At 36.4% G+C, this 17,877-nt stretch overlaps 1 protein-coding gene across 1 annotated transcript; it reads right to left on the bottom strand.

Annotated features, from left to right (window-relative positions):
- Nucleotides 1-1,833: 1,833 nt before the first annotated feature.
- On the bottom strand, nucleotides 1,834-17,674 carry HMGN5 (high mobility group nucleosome binding domain 5; the record flags this gene model as incomplete). Its single annotated transcript, XM_035028658.1, has 6 exons — nucleotides 17,499-17,674; nucleotides 15,537-15,566; nucleotides 14,960-14,989; nucleotides 14,398-14,451; nucleotides 11,869-12,009; nucleotides 1,834-1,983 (listed from the first exon to the last, which is right to left on the bottom strand). Coding segments are annotated over exons 1-6 (420 nt in total), but the record flags the coding sequence as incomplete, so codon positions are not given.
- Nucleotides 17,675-17,877: the final 203 nt, after the last annotated feature.

Genomic DNA, 17,877 nt, shown 5'->3' on the forward strand with positions numbered 1-17,877 from the left:
AGCCACTTTGGAAAACAGTCCAAAAGTCCCTCAAAAAGTTAAACATACCATTGCTATATAATCCAGTGGTTCTACTCCTAGATATATACCTAGGAGAAATGAAAACATATATGCGCACAAAAACTTCTACATGGATATTCATAGCAGCATTATTTATAATTGACAAAAATATGGAAACAACTCAAATGTTCAAGAAACAATGTAGCATATCAATGGAATATAATATTATTCTGCCATGAAAAGAAATGAAGTAATGATACATGCTAATGTGGATGAACCTGAAAACATTATGCTAAGTGAAAGAAGCCAGACACAAAGGCCACATATTGCATGATTCCTTTTATATGAAATATCTAGAATAGGCAAATCTATAGAGACAAACTAAATTAGCGGTTAACAGGGGCAGGTGAGGAGAGGATTGGGAATGGAGAGATTGCTAATTGGTATTTTGTTTTTTATTTGGATGAAAATGTTCTGGAATTAGATAGTGGTGGAAGTTGCACAATATTGTGAATGCACTAAAAAAACACTGAATTGGAGATGGTTAAAATGGTAAATTTTATGTTAATTTTATTTCAGTGCAAAAAAAAATTAACGCTTTTGTGAACATCACAATAGAAAAAATCAAGCACTATAATATTTCACTAACTATATTTTTAGAGATATAAAAAACTACAATTATTTTTGAAGAGAATTTTTATTAAGATCAATCTAGTAAAATTTTATGGATACACATATAATCAGAACTGCCCTTCTGAAAAAAAATTGTAAATCTTTAAAAAATGGAATTGCAATTTTATTTCTTCACAAGCTGATAATAAAGTTATATCTGAGAAAGAATTCTAACTCTTTGCATTACAGAAAATAGTTAACCTTTTTTATAAAAGCAACCTAGAGAACCACAAGAATTTTGGAAGAAACTTTTCTGGATCTCCCCACTTTGTGAAATTATCACATATAGGAGTAAAATTAAAATTCAAAGATTTAACACATAAGTTACACAAAAGGAAATTCACTGACAAAGTTGAAAGCATATTTTTATATATTCTGTTATGATCACAAAATGTATAAAGGTTTCATGTTAGCTACTTTGTGACTAATAATCAGTATGAAGATGTTCTGAAATTAAACTGATTCTAAAGAAAAGCTGTGTTTATAAAATATTTGATAAAAATATTTATCTCTATTAACATTACAACATGGAGGCACATATTACCAATTATGAAACTATATAGGGCAGCTTTAAACAATACTCTGAGATTCTTCTTTTTTTTCGTTTTTGACCTCTCCTTTTTCAGCTACTTCTTTTCCCACTTCAGCCTTCCTCTTACTTTCCTTTCTCTTTCCTCCAACTTTCCCATCTCCCTTTCCATTTTCTTCTGTTCCATCTTCCTCTTTTCCATGTTTGCCCTCTTTTCCATCTTCTTCTCCTTTCTCATTTCCACCTTCCTGCCTATTTCCAGCTTCCTCCTCATTTCCACCTTTCTCCTCTTTCCCATCTTCATCCTCTTTTCCATCTTCATTCTCTTTTCTGTCTTCTTCCTGTTTTTCTTCTCCTGTGTCTTTTTCATCTTCAAATTCTTTGACATCTTCTCCTTTCCCCTGTCCATCTTCACACTCTTTTTCATCTCCTTTCTCTTTCTCCTTTTCTTCTTCTTCCTCTTTGCTATTTTTTCCCTTCCCTTTTCCATCTTCATTCTTTTTTTCATCTCCTTTTTCTTTTTTCTCTTCTTCTTCCTTTCCATCTTCTTTTTCTTTTCCATCTTCATCTTCTTTTCTATCTCCTTTTCCTTTTCCATCTTTGTTCTCTTTCCCATCTTCTCTTTTCTCCTCTTTTTTGTTTTGGTCTTCTCCATCTCCTTCCTGATCTTTTTCATCTTCTCCTGCTGCTGTCACTACTTCCTTCTTTTCTATTCCCACTTCTTCAACATCTTCATTTTTTTCTTCTTTCATTTCCTCAAGTTCTTTTTCAGGAGCTGGTGCCTATATGTACAGAGAAAATTAAAAAAGATTATATTTGAAAATTTGAACTATTTTCCTTAAGTATTTAGACAGAATTATATCTATTTTAGAAAAGAATGATACTTCATTTACAAGAAAGTAATTTTCCTGTGAAAAACACCCCCTAAATATCACAAGATAAGGAAAACATTCTAAGAAATAGGATTAACTAAAATATCTCCACACAAACATGTATAAATAGATATTTGGAACAATGAATTCAGGAAAATGTATTCATATACAGAATTTTCATTACAAATATGGGAAACAGTAAATACAGAAAAGATGGCATATATTCTATGTCAGCAATTCTCAATGAGTAAACAAAATGCATTCCTTGAGGAAATAATATTTTGTTTCTATAATAGTGAGATTTAGGTTTTCTTTGAAAAAAGTTACTTGAAAAGTCTTTTATTGGGTAGACTGTGGGGGAAGACCTAAGATGGCCATGTACTAGGAGGACCTTAGGTTTGCCTTGTCCCTCAAACACAGCTAGATGACTATCAAATCATTCTAAATACCCAAGAAATCTACTTGAGGACTGATAAAACAAACTGCACAAATAGAAGCAGAGGAGAAGCCAAATTAAAAAGCCAGGATTTATGAACACATGGTTTGGGGGAGAAATGGATAGTAGGTGCTATGGAGGGAAGGGAGCCCTGGTCATAGAGAAAGGTGAGAGAGAGTGGTGTGCACAGCAAGACACAGAAGGAGAACACTTCCCCAAAGCCATTGGCTGGGAAAATGAGAAGGGCTGATTTTTGTGACCTTCTGCAACCAATGGGGCTCAAAGACTGGAGTTTTAGAGGTACCCAGGGACAGAGGAGCAGGATGTCACCATTTCCCTCCTTTGTCCCTAAGCATAAACCAATCTTAGGAAACAGCACAACTCCAACACTGGCTTCCTAACCTGCTTACACCAAGATCTGCCCCCCTGTACTCTGCTGGTGATTTTCTCAGGGAAGTATGCCTAAGGACCAGCACAGTGGTCTCCCTCCCCCAGAAGACCAGCACAAACCCCTGCATGCACCCCATCTACTGACCATAGACTTCTGCAAAACTTCAGCTCTTATGGAATTAGTATCAAGTCTCTTTTAGCAAGCAGACCAGAGCATACCTAGTAAAAACTCACCACACTCTGGCCAAGGTCCAAACACTGCCCACTGCAGGCAAGGAGAACCTCTGCAGACTACTGACCTGGGGATAGAGCAGTCAAAACACAGCAGCAGAGTGCACACAGCACATACAAGAGAAAATTCTGGAAGGGCCAGGCCCTGGATACTATATGACCTCTTCTTCATAAAGCTATTACTGTCAGGAAAAGGAAACACAACAGGCTTTCCTAACACAGAGAAGAAGACAGAGACCTAGACAAAATGCCAAGAGAGGAATTCACTCCAAAAGAAAGAACAAGAAAAGGTCACAGCCAGGGATCTAACAGAAACAAATGTAAGTAATATGCCTGGTTCAGAATTTAAAGCAACAATCATAAGGATACTAGCTGGGCTTGAAAAAAGCATGGAAGACATCAGGGAGACCATTACCAGAGAGATAAAAGAGCTAAAAAACAATCAGGCTGAAATGAAAAATGCAATAACTGAGATTTGAAACTAACTATATGTAATGATCACAAGGATAGAAGAAACAGAACAAAAAGTGATACAAAAAATAGAATTGTAGAAAATAATGAAGCTGAACAGAAAAGAGAAAGAAAAATTTTGGAACATGAGAGTAGACTTAAGGAACACATTGACTCCATCAAACAAAATAATATTCATGTCATATGAATCCCAGAAGGACAAGAGAGAGAAAAGGGGGCAGGATGTTTATTTGAGGAAATTATAGCTGAAAACTTCCCTAATTTGGGGAAGGAAGCAGACATCCAAATACAGGACACACAGAGAACTCCCATCAAGAGTAAAAAAAAAAAAGGAGGCCAACACCAAGAAATATTGTAGTTAAATTTGCAAAATACAGTGATAAAGAAAAAAAAAATCTAAAAGCAGCAAGACAGAGGAAGGAGTTAAGATGGCAGAGGAGTAGGGGGACCCTAAGTTGGTCTCATCCCTTGAATAAGGCTAGATAGTTATCAAATCATTCTGAACACTGGAGAAATCAATCAGAGGTCTGAGAGAACAAATACTGCAAGTCTACAAGTAGAAAAGTGACCACTTTTTAGAAGGTAGGAGGTGCAGGGACTTGAATCTGGTGTGATATAGCTGCTGATACAAGAGAGGGGAGGGAACCTGCTTAAGGAGCCTACCCGCATTGTATTATAAGCAGCAGAGTGCAAAATCAGAATGTTTAGAAGTCTGCTATAGTGGAGGACGTGTCTGGCTTAAAGGTGCTCAGGTGGAAGAGTGGGGCAGAATTCCAGGTGTGACACCATGGTCTGTGAATCCCCTGGGTCCCGTGAATAATGGGTGGTGCCTAAGTGCTGCTCTGTTCCCAGGCATAGGAGCAGGGAAGCTGGCTGAGAACAATGAGTCTAGGTGCCAGCTTTCTGCTCTGTGTTGCCATAAACTTTGAACCACTGTGCAGTTGTGGGACCACTTTCCCAGGACAAGTCCAGCAAAAGGCAGAAGTTTGGCAAGACCCTACCCAGGGGGAAGAGCAGGGGTCCATGCTATGGGAGTCCCTCAAAGTTAGAGTTTTGAAACTCATTCACATGCCTGAGATAAAAAAAAGCTTGGACATAGGCAGGGTGAACACAAGGTTCTGACAGAAACCGGGGAGAGATGATTGATTGCTCTTCAATGAGGGCTCACTGAAGAGCTGGGGGTGCAAATTTTCAGCTCCATGGCTAGAGAACAGGGCACCGCCCTATTCATTCCACCCCTCAGTGCTGAAAGACTTCAGGGAGCAAAACAGTGCCACCAAAACAGTCCAGAGCCACTTACACTAAGTACTGCCTCCCTGTGCACTGGAGGCACATATTCACTAGGGCAAGTCCACATGAGAATCAGTGCAACAGGCCCCTCTTCCAGAAGACCAGCACAAGCAATTTGCTCACACCAAGTTTATTGATCATAGAGTGCTGCAAAGCTTCAGCTCTAGGGGAAATAGTATCTAGCTTCCTTTGTACTTTTATTTTTATTTATCATTATTTTTTTCATTTATTTTCTTATTTTTTCAACTTTTCTTTTATTCTTCTTAAAATTTTATTTTTATATATACTATATATATTTATACATATATATGTTTTGCTCTTTGTTTCTTTTCATTGAAATTTATTTTAATATATATATGTATATTTTGTTTTGTGTTTCTTTTCATTGAAATTTATTTTAACATATACATATATATTTTTTTCTTTTGTTCTTATCTTGGGATCTAGTTTCTTTTAACAAGTAGACCAAAACACAACCAGGATTTAGTTCTTTTTGTTTTGTTTTGTATTTGTTGTGTTGCTATTGTAGTTATTGTTATTTTTTTTTTTCTTCTTCTTTCTTCTTTTTTTTTCTGGACAAAATGATGAGATGGACAAATTCACCAAAAAAAAAAAAAAAAGAACAGGAGGTAGTACTCACAGCTGGGGTTTAATCAATACAGATATAAATAAGATGTCTGAAATAGAGTTTAAAACAAAAATTATAAGGATAATAGCTGGGCTTGAAAGAATAGAAGACATTAGAGACTCCCTTACTGTAGAGATAAAAGAACTGAAATGTAGTTAGGCCGAAATTAAATGCTATAATCAAAATGCAGTCCCAACTGGAGGCCTTAGAAATGAGCATGGATGAATCAGAAGACAGATTCAGTGATATAGAAGATAAAATTATGGAAAATAAGGAAGCTGAAAAGAAGAGGGAAAGAAAACTATTAGATCACTAAGGTAGACTTAGGGAACTCAACAATAACCCCAAAGCAAAATAATATCCGTATTATAGGAGTCCCAGAAGAAGAAGAGCAGGAAAAAGGAGCTGAAGATTTATTTGAACAAATTATACCTGAGAACATCCCTAATCTGGGGAAGGAAACAGGCATTCATGTCCAAGAAGCACAGAGAACTCCCCTCAAAATTAAAAAAAAAAAAAAAAAAAAAGGTCAACTCCATTACATATCACAGTGCAACTTGAAAAATACAAAGATAAAGAGAATTCTGAAAGCAGCTCAAGACTAGAAGTCCTTAACCTACAACGGTAGACTTAAGGCTAGTAGCAGCACTGTCCAAAGAGACTTGGCAGGCCAGCAGGACTGGCATGATAAATTCAGTGTGCTAAATGGGAAAAATGCAGCCAAGAATACTTTATACAGCAAGGCTGTCATTCAGAATAGGAGAGATAAATAGTTTCCAAGACAAACAAAAACTAAAGGAATTCATGAACACTAAACCAGCCCTACAAGAAATATTAAAGGGGACCTTTTGAGCAGAAAGAGAACAAAAGTAACAAAGACTAGAAAAGAACAGAGACAATCTACAGGAACAGCAACTTTACAGGTAATACAATGGCACTAAATTCATATCTTTCAATAACTACTCTGAATGTAAATGGACTACATGCTCCAATCAAAAGACATAGGGTATCAGAATGGATAAAAACAAAAACAAACAAGACCCATCAATATGCTGCTTATAAGAAGCTCATTATAGACCACAAAACACCTCCAGATTGAAAGTGAGTGGGTGATGAACTATTTATCATGCTAATGTACATTAAAAGAAAGCTGGAGTAGCCATACTTATATCAGACAAACTAGATCTTACACCAAAGACTGTAATAAGAGATGAAGAAGGACACTATATCATAATAAAGGAGTATATCTAACAAGAAGATCTAACAATTGTAAATATTTATGCACCCAACATGAGGGAACCCAAATATATAAAACAGTTAATAACAAACATAAAAAGAACTCATTGATAATAATACAATAATAGTAAGGGACTTTAACACCCCATTATATCAATGGAAAGATCATCTAAGCAGAAAATCAACAAGAAAACAATGGCTTTGCATAACACACTGAACCCGATGGACTTAACAGATATATTCAGAGCATTTCATCCTAAAGCAGCAGAATACACATTCTTTTCACGTGAACATGGGACATTCTCCTCAATAGATTACATACCAGGTCACAAATCAAGCTTCAAGAAATACAGAAAGATTGAGATCGTACCATGCATATTTTCAGACAAAAACGCTATGAACCTTGAAGTCAAGCACAAGGAAAAAAAAATTTGGAAAGACCACAAATACATGGAAATTAAAGAACATCCTACTAAACAATGAATGGGGCAACCAGGATATCAAGAGAAAATAATAAAATATATGGAAACAAATTAAAATGAAAACATCATAGTCCAAACCTTTGTGATGCAGCAAAAGTGGTCCTAAGAGGGAAGCAATAGCAATATAGACCTATCTTAAGAAGCAAGAAAAATCTCAAATATGCAACCTAAACTCACACCCAAAGAAGTTAGAAAAAGAGTAGCAAATGAAGCCTAAATCCAGGAAAAGAAGGGAATTAATAAATATCACAGCAGAGGGCACCTGGGTGGCTCAGTTGGTTAAGCGACTGCCTTCAGCTCGGGTCATGATCCCATGGTCCTGGGATCGAGTTCCGCATCGGGCTCCCTGCTCTGCGGGGAGCCTGCTTCTCCCTCTCCCACTCCCCTGCTTGTGTTCCCTCTCTCGCTGTGTCTCTCTCTGTCAAATAAATAAATAAAATCTTTAAAAATATATATTACAGCAGAAATAAATGATATAGAAACAACAACAACACCCAGTAGAACAGATCAATGAAACCAAGTTCTTTGAAAAATTAGTAAAATTGATAAACCCCTAGACAGACTTATCCAAAAGAAAAGAGAAAGGACCCAAATAAGAGAGGAGAAATAAGAATCAATACCACAGAAATACAAATGATTTTAAGAGAATATTATGAAAAATTATATGCCGCAAAATTGGACAATCTAGAAGATATGGATAAATTCCTAGAAACATACAAACTACCAAAACTGAAACAGGAAGAAATAGGAAATTTGAACAGAACCATAGCCAGCCAAGAAATTGGATCAGTAATGAAAAATTTCTCAAAAAACAAAATTTCAAGGGCAAAATGTCTTCACAGGTGAATTTTACCAAACATTTAAAGAAGAGTTAATACCTATTCTTCTCAAACTATTTCAGAAAATAGAAATGGAAGAAAAACTTCCAAATTCATCTATGAGGCCTGTATTACACGGATACCAAAACCAGATAAAGACTCCACTAAAAAAAGAACTACAGGCCAATATCCCTGTTGAACATGGATGCAAAAATTCTCAATAAAATACCAGCAAGCCTAATCCAACAATACATTGATAAAGTCATTCACCATGATCAAGTGGGATTTATTCCTAGGTTGGAAGGGTGATTCAATATTTGCAAATAAATCAATGTGATATACCACATTAATAAAAGAAAAGATAAGAACCATATCATCCTCTCAGTAGATGCAAAAAAAAACAAAAGTATTTGACAAAGTACAACACTCATTTTGTAAAAAAAAAAAACAAAACAAAACAAAACTCAACAAAGTAGGGGCAGAGGGAACATACCTCAACATCACACACTCCATATATGAAAAACCCACAGCTAATATCATCCTCAATGGAGAAAAACTGAGAGTTCTTCCTCTACAGTCAGAAACGAGACAGGGATGCCCACTCTCATCATTGCTATTTACCATAGTACTGGAAGTCTTAGCCTCAGCAATGAGACAACACGAAGAAATAAATGCACCCAAATCAGCAAGGAAGTAGTCAAACTTTCCCTATTTGCAGATGAGATAATAATATATAGAGAAAACCCAAAATACTCCACCCAAAAACTTCTAGAATTGATAAAGGAACTCAGTAAAGTCACAGGATATAAAATCAATGTACAGAACTCTGTTGCATTTCTATACACCAATAATGAAGGAGCAGAAAAAGAAATGAAGGAATCAATCCCATCTACAATTGAACAAGAAACCATAAGATACCTAGGAATAAACCTAGCCAAAAAGGTAAAAGATCCGTGCTCTGAAAACTATAAAACACTGATGAAAGAAACTGAATATGGTACAAAGAAATGAAAATCAATTCCATGCTCATGGATTGGAAGAAAAAATACTGTTAAAATATCTATACTACCCAAAGCTTACTACACATTTAATGTAATCCCTATCAAAATATCAGCAGTATTTTTCAAAGAGCTAGAACAAACAATCCTAAATTTTGTATGGAACCACAAAAATCCCAAATAGCCAAAGCAACCTTGCAAAAGAAAGCAAAGCTGGAAGCATCACAATTCCAGACTTGAAGTTATATTACAAAGCTGTAGTGATCAACAGTGTGGTACTGGAACAAAAACAGACAAATAGATCAATGGAACAGAATAGAAAACCCAGAAATGGACCCACAACTATATGGTCAACTAATTTTCAATAAAGCAGGAGAGGATATCCTAAAAGACAGTCTCTTCAACAATGGTGTTGTGAAAACTTGACAGCTACATGCAGAAGAATGAAACTGGACCACTTTCTTACACTGGACACAAAAATAAACTCAAAATGATGAAAGACCTAAATGTGAGACAGGAAAACATCAGAATCCTAGAGTAGAACACAGGCTATAACCTCTTTGACATCAGCCAAAGCAACTTCTTACTAGATATGTTTCCCAAGGCAGGGGAACCAAAAGCAAAAATGAACTATTAGGACCTCATCAAGATGAAAAGCTTCTGCACAGCAAAGGAAACAATCAACAAAACTAAAAGGCAACCTACAAAATGGGAGAAGATATTTGCAATTGATGTATGTGATAAAGGGTTAGTATCCAAAATATATGAAGAAGTTATGAAACTCAACACCTAAAAAACAAATAATCCAGTTAAGAAATGGGCAAAAGATATGAATAGACATTTTTCTAAAGAAGATATACAGATGGGGCGCCTGGGTGGCTCAGTTGGTTAAGCGACTGCCTTCGGCTCAGGTCATGATCCTGGAGTCCCTGGATCGAGTCCCGCATTGGGCTCCCTGCTCAGCGGGGAGTCTGCTTCTCCCTCTCCCACTCCCCGTTTGTGTTCCCTCTCTCGCTGTGTCTTTCTCTGTCAAATAAATAAATAAAATCTTAAAAAAAAAAGAAGATATACAGATGGCTAAAGACACATGAAAAGTTGCTCAACATCACTTAATTATCAGGGAAATACAAATCAAAACTACAATGAGATATCACTTCATCCCTGTCAGAATGGCTAAATTTAACAAACAGGAATCAACAGGTGTTGGCATGGATGCAGAGAAAGGGGAACCCTCTTACACTGTTGGTGGGAAAGCAAACTGGTGTAGCCACTGTGGAAAACCTTTCAGAGTTTCCTCAAAAAGTTAAAAGTAGAACTAACTTATGACCCAGCAATTGCACTACTAGGTATTTATCCAAAGGAAACAAAAATACTGATTCAAAGGGTCACATTCACCCTGATGTTTATAGCAACATTATCAAGAATAGCGAAATTATGGAAAGAGCCCAATGTCCATGGACTGATGAATGGATAAAGAAGATGTGGTATATATATACACAATGAAGTATTACTCAGCCATCAAAAGGAATGAAATCTTGCCATTTGCAATGATGTGGATGGAGCTAGAGAGTCTTATGCTAAGTGAAATAGGTCAGTGACAAAAAGACAAGTACTATATGATTTCACTCATATGTGGAATTTAAGAAACAAAAGAGATGAATATGGGGGAAAAAAAGAATGAGAGGAAAACCAGAAAACAGACTGTTAACTATAGAGAACAAACTGATGTTTGCTGGAGGGGAGGTAGTTGAGGGGTCAGTTAAATGGGTGATGGGTATGAAGGAGGACACTGGTTGTGATGAGCACTGGCTGTTGTATGTAAGTGATGAATCACTAAATTCTACACCTGAAATACTATTACACTGCATATTAACCAATTTAAATTAAAAAATAAACAAATAAAGTAAAAATGAAAATTGTTTTACCTTATAACACAGGATCGCTTAGAAAAAAAATTTCCCTAAATGCACAGCTTTGATTTGTAAATTGGGTACTATATCTCATTTTCATTGTTTTGCTACAATACCTAAAAATAAGATATGTATTAAATATGCAAATAGAGACCCATAAGAAACATTTACATAATGATTTTTTTTGCAGTCTGCAGGGGAAAAAGAATCATATGATCTTGGAAAGGGATTTACAAACAGCCCATGTGCCGGCAAAAGTAGTAGAGGATTGCTCTGTATTTAATATAAGTCATGATCCCTGGCATTATTATCTTAATTCTCTTAATAGCATTGCTAATCCACTACTCCCACTACCCATACCTGTAAATTCATGTATTTTAAATTCAGTTTCTTATTTTCCCTTTAGATACCATTATATTATATCCCATAAACTGAATATTTGTGTCCCCTATAATTTATATGATGAAACTTAATCCCCAATGTGATAGTATTTGGAGATAAGACCTATGGGAGGTGATTAGGTCATGAAGGTAGAGCCCTCATGGATGAGATTAGTGCCCTTACAAAAGAGACCCCAGAGAGTTCTCTCTCCCCTTCCATCATGTCAGGACACAGCAAGAAGGCTGCTGTGTAAAAAACAGAAAGTAGGTCCTCACGAGACACCAAAATATATGTTTTGATCTTGGACTTCCCAGCCTCCAGAACTGTAAGAAATAAATTTCTGTTGTTTATAAGTCACCTAGTCTGTGGTATTTGTTATAGCAGCTGGAATGGACTAAGACACTATAGAACCACTACTCATTTAATGTTTCTCAACTTTTAAAGTACAAGGCAAATAAGATTTCTTTTAGCAGCACCCATTGTTAAAATTTCAAATGGACAGATCTGTTAATATTGTAAAATACCTCCATAATTTTGGCTTCTCCATTTTCAGCATTTTCATCATTACATTCTCCTTTAATAACTTCTTCTTGCTTGTTTTCAGCTATTGCTTTGACACCTGCATCTGTATTTTTTTCCATCAAAGCATTTTTTGTCTTCAGTTTCTGTCCAGCAACACAGAGTAATAAAAATAAATATACAACTTAACTGATGTGTTAATTAAATGGCCCAAGTTACTTTACCAGCTGCTGTAATGATTTACAGAAAGCTTTAAAATATCCATATAAACTTAATATCAACAAAAATATCACTTGACACTTTTAGTTTCATCCTAAACCTAAAGCAGCATTAAAAATGAATAATATTCTGGGACACCTGGGTGGCTCAGTCAGTTAAGTGTGGGACTCTTGGTTTCAGCTCAGGTCATGATCTTAGGGTCCTGGGATTGAGCCCTGTGTAGGGCTCCACACTCAGCACAGAGTCTGCTTGTCCCTCTCCCTTCCCCTCCCCCCCATCCTCCCCTCCCCCTGCTTGTGCTCTCTCTCTCAAATAAATAAATAAAATCTTTTAAAAAAATGAATAATGGGTTTGATATAAATCAAATAAACTTTCTTTTAGAGAGAAGCAACAAGTTAGGATACTGACCAGTGTCCACTCAGAGCTAATTGCATCAGATTAGACTTTGACAAATTAACTCTTTTTGACTAGAGGGGGAGTTTATCTGTCATGTCTAATAATTAGCAACAGGGTTTTGTTGATAGCAAAGCTTCCAGTGGTTATAATTAAGAGAAATACTATGTTAGCAAGAGCATCGCTTTAGATATATTTGAAAGAGATAACCTGGGGACAGAGGTGACTCAATATATGTATCTACAAGTTTGAAATGACTTGAATAATGACCAAGAAAGCTCTTTGCCTATGTGTGTAAAGAGCACTGGATTAAGGGCCAGAAAACCTGTGTTTGAATTCTGGATCTGCTACTTACTTGATGTGATCTTGAGCAAAAGTATAAATCTCTTTGTGCATGTCTTTTATATGTAAAAAAGTGTAATAACACCTACCTCATAGGGATGTTATAAGGAGCAAATGATGAAATATATGTAAAATTGCTTTAGAAACTATAAAATACAATATAGGTATATTATTACTATTTTAACACATAAGAAACTGAGAGCCAAGTAAGTTAATGCATTTTAAAGTCCATTATTATATAGTATTTGTTTTATCGTAGCATTATCTTCTATTTTTAAAGGAAATAAAGTGTTTAAGATCTTTTTTTAAAAGATTGTATTTATTTATTTGAGAGAGAGAGAGAGTATGAGTGGGGGGGAAGGGGCAGAGGGAGAGGGAGAAGCAGATTCCCCCACTGAGCAGGGAGCCAGATGCAGGGCTCGCTTCTAGGACCCTGAGATCATGACCTTAGCCTAAGGCAGACACTTAACCCACTGAGCCACCCAGGTGCCCCAACTATCTTAATAACCTATAAATTGGGTACCTAATTTTACAGAATAGTGACCTTGAAATGTGAAATAGAGAAAAAAAATTAAAAACCTTTCTCTTCTGTTGTCACTCATTGTTGCTAAAACTTCACTTGCCCTAGTTTTAGCAGTTTTTTAATGAAGGAATTCAAAGCATTTTATAAATATGACTATAATTTACAGTTTCTCCAATCACAAAATGATGGGATTTGATGATTTTAATGTTCCTCCTAGCTTTAACCTTTTATGATTTTAGGAATTTAACCAATCTTTAAAATATTATCCATACCTCAATAAAGCAATTTTAAAAATTAATTGTATTATATTTACACATAATTACACATAAATAAATAAATATAAATATAGGGGGGAAAGTGAAGTTAATATTGAGGCTATTTCTATTTTTCATGTTGTTAGCCACAACATCAGAGTATATAATTCTATGTGAAATCAATTGTGTTCATTTAAAAATAATGTATGTGAGGGGCGCCTGGGTGGCTCAGTCGTTAAGCATCTGCCTTCGGCTCAGGTCATGATCCCAGGGTCCTGGGATCGAGCCCCACATCTGGCTCCCTGCTCTGCGGGAAGCCTGCTTCTCCCTCTCCCTCTGCCCCTGCTTGTGTTCCCTCTCTCGCTGTGTCTCTCTCTCTGTCAAATAAATAAATAAAATCTTTAAAAAAATAAATAATGTATGTGAAAACACTGCAAACTGTGCAAACTGTAAAGTATTATCAAATGTTAGTTACTCCTATTATTACTTTGGTTACTACAGTTTACACCTTTTGTTTTCCCAGGAATATTGGTGTTGTGACTATATGATGTCAAAGGCATGTACATTTTATAGGTCTACCCAACTAAAATTTTGTTTTGTTTCTTCCTAATGAAAATGCCAAAACACAGAGCATGAACAAATATCCTTACTCAAAAAGCCTACATGTACCATATGGTATAATGTAATATATTACTAACTAAACAGGAAATGAAGAAAGCAAAATGATCAGCTGCATGTCTTTCCAAAAAAATTATTTCTGAAGTAAAGCAATCTTCTCTCAGCATTGCATGTTGAATATTTACCTTTGGAGTTGATGTTCTTTTGGGCTTCAACTCTGGTGTAATGGGCACAGGCATCTGCATCAAAAAACACAAGTCATGGGGGGGGGCAGGAAATCATAATTGAAGAAAGATCACTAATAATGAAATCCAACCTTTTAATTTAAATAAATGGGTGTTTATTTAGGAAACAATTTATTGAGGAAATAATATTTATTTAGCATTAGGAAAAAAAAAAACAAAAAAATCAAACATTTCCTTGGTGTAAAAGTTTTTTACTAAGACATCCAAAATAGGGGTGCCTGGGTGGCTCAGTCGTTAAGCTTCTGCCTTCGGCTCAGGTCATGGTCATGGGGTCGAGCCCCTCATGGGGCTCCCTGCTCAGCGGAGAGCCTGCTCCTCCCTCTCCCCCTCCCTCTGCTTGTGTTCCCTCTCTCGCTGTGTCTCTCTCTGTCAAAATAAATAAAATCTTTAAAAAAAAATACATCCAAAATAAATCTTGTATAAAATAACTAGTATTGTCCAGAATTCCCTGAATTTTAATATTTTACAATGCATGAGAAGCTTTTTTTAAATGACCGCTTACAGCAGACAGCCTGGCTGATCTTCTCTTCGGCTATAAGTAAAAAAATAATAATAATTAGTTAATAGAATTATGGATATACAAAACTAGATTTATTATATTGTGAAAATATTTAGTATAACACTACATGAACATTGTTTTTACAGAAGAAGTTTTGAACTTGAGTAGAAAATGTAGTAGAAATATAAATTTTTATTTTCCCTCCCCTAGACCCTTTACATAGATAAGGAAAAAAAAAAATCCCAAATTAAACTTCAATGAACACAATGGCTAATAACAAGGAAATAAAAATATAGCCCCTTCTTGCAAACTGACAAAGCAATTTTTTTTTTTCAAAACGAAGAAGCTCTCTCCATATCTTAAGCATAAGGTCCTAAATTCCAAGAAGTTTGGAATTTTCAATACCTGCTATAGTTCTGAAAGAGCTCACAGGCATACCATATTGGTTCTTATATGGTACAAATATACAAACCAGCGTCAATTTTTTAGCTGTTTATGTGTCTCAAATTCATAAAGCAAGTGGATTTTTTCAGACAGATTCTAAGACTAAAAAAGAAAACAAAAAAAAAAAAAACCTCACCTCCTGCCTCATATCACCTTGACCGGCAGCCTATACAAACGAGAAAACCACACAGGAATAAGATCATTGATATAAACACATAGATCAGAAAATATTGCATGGATTACAGTTGTAACATAAGCACTTATGATTTTTTTCCTGGATTCTGGCTCAAGTAGCCACGTGTTATTTCCTAGTAGCATGCTACATACTGCTGTCCACTAACGTGCAAATGTGCACCAAGATGCAAATCCATTCTCAAGACATAAATTTACACAACTGATAGTCAATTCCATCCTTTTGTGTAAATTGCATCTCCTAAAAACAAACCTTTTAAATTTTAAAATCCACCTGCTGTAGCCAGTGTTAAAGCCAAAAAAAAAAAAAAAAAAAAAAGTGTGGAGGCCAGCAGAATGAAGGCGGAACTTCATGCAATTTCCCTGTTTTGCCTTATGTTTTATATGCAATTGTACTTATTGGATTCTCTCTACTGACTGGACAATTCTTTCCAAGTTTTTCATACAAGAACTACAACCCCAACAATGCTTCAATGCTTTTTTTCTCTTCTCTCTTCTTCCTTTCTTTCTTTCTTTCTTTTTCTTTCTTTCTTTTTCTTTCTTCTTTCTTTCTTTCTTCTTTCTTTCTTCTCGCTCTCTCTCTCTTTCTTTTGTCTGCCTCCCTCTCTCTTTCTTTCTTTTTCTTTTTTTTTTTTTGGAAGGAACTTTTGCAATGTCAATGCGTTATTCTGAGGAGCCGGCCACTGATTTTAAAACTTCCCGCCACTACCTGCTATAAGGTTGCTCTCAGCTCCGTAAAATAGCACGACCCATTGCACAAACCTAGAAAAGCTCAGCGGCGGGAATCTCAGGAAGGGGGATGGTTATCAAAAACCATTGCTTTCTGTATCTGAGCAGCCCTTCAGCCTGGGAATTATCAAGCTATTACATGATTCATACTCACAGCCCCAGAGCATGGGGGAATTTCGGTCTTACTCCTATGTTCTAGAAATAGGGATGGTAGACGGATAAATAAGAATAATATCAAAACAGTCACAAAGCTTTACATCAGCGCAGTGTTTTACAATTTTGTCAAGCAATGAAACAGCATTTGATTTCACTTCTAAGGGACCCTCCCCCCAAAAACAACAACAAACAAAGTCAAACAAACACCTGGCGTGAATTTATCTCCTGTTCAAGAGAGGAGTCACAAATTTTGAAGTGAGGGTTTGCAGAATACCTGTAGCCCTGGAATAGCTCAGATCAATTCTGCATGTCTAAAAGGGAACAAATCCATGCTACCCCAACATCAGTAATAGTTTATCTTACTCAGTTCTCTTGCCATCTCTCCACCTTTACGCACAGAGTTTGGTGAACCCCAGATGTCTTAGCCCTAAAGTTGCTAATTGCAGAGGTGAATCTCTCCCTTCTCTAGGGCAGTTTGAAGTCTGCGCCGCCTAATGGCACAGGATTACCATTGCATAGCCATCTGGCATGACAAGAAGTGGAGGAGGGAAGGGGAAAAAAAAAAGGAAAAAGAAAACGGGAAGAACAAAGGCGAATACGGGAGAAAGCCGTGGCTTAAGTTACCCCAAACGGGACGGTTCCTGGAGAAAAGCCCGAGGCTGAAGAGGAAACTGGTGCCTGGAAGTGCGGTTGAGAGAAGTGTTCTCCAATAGGGTAAGCGGAGGAAGGGGGGTGGGGTAGGAAGCGACAGCACAGCGCTATGGCTGTTTATAATTCAGCATGGAGACACCTCTTAAACGATTTATTTCCCTTAAACAAAACAAGCCGAAAGTGAACTACTAGTTGCATGCAAGACCATCCTAAATCTTACACCGATCTTTCTTTGCCCTTCCTTCCTCTTCCATTCAGTACATCACAAAATCTAACTAGAAGCGAAAATGCTTTTTAAAAACAATCTCTGCGGATTAGGAAATATGTATTTCAGTCGCTAATCCCCTTTCTATCTTCCCATTTCGCTTACCTTTCTTTTGGGCATTGTTGCAGCTCTCTATAGGAGATCTTAACAATCAGCAGAAAAAAAGCCGAAAGCAGTCTCTGTCCAAGCGCTCAGAGAGCAACTGAGTTTTCAATGAACTAATTGCAGCACGACCTGTACTCGGCTCGGAAAAAAAAAAAAAAAAAAAAAAAAAAAATCCCTCGTTATTGGCAACATTAAATACACCAAAACGCAACCAAACTACGTGAATGGTTAGCAGGAGTGGGAGCCAGATTTGAGTGACAGGCTGTCAGACCAATAAAGGAAACTGATCTGCCCAAGGGGCGTGGCCCACGGACTTGCCAGAAGCCCTCTTAATGCTGGCGTTTCAGACCGCTTGTGTGGTGGATAAATGTAAAATGTA

Source organism: Mirounga leonina, unplaced genomic scaffold, assembly GCF_011800145.1.
Source record: "Mirounga leonina isolate KUSES-001 unplaced genomic scaffold, KU_Mleo_1.0 Mir_204, whole genome shotgun sequence".
NCBI lineage: Eukaryota > Metazoa > Chordata > Mammalia > Carnivora > Phocidae > Mirounga > Mirounga leonina.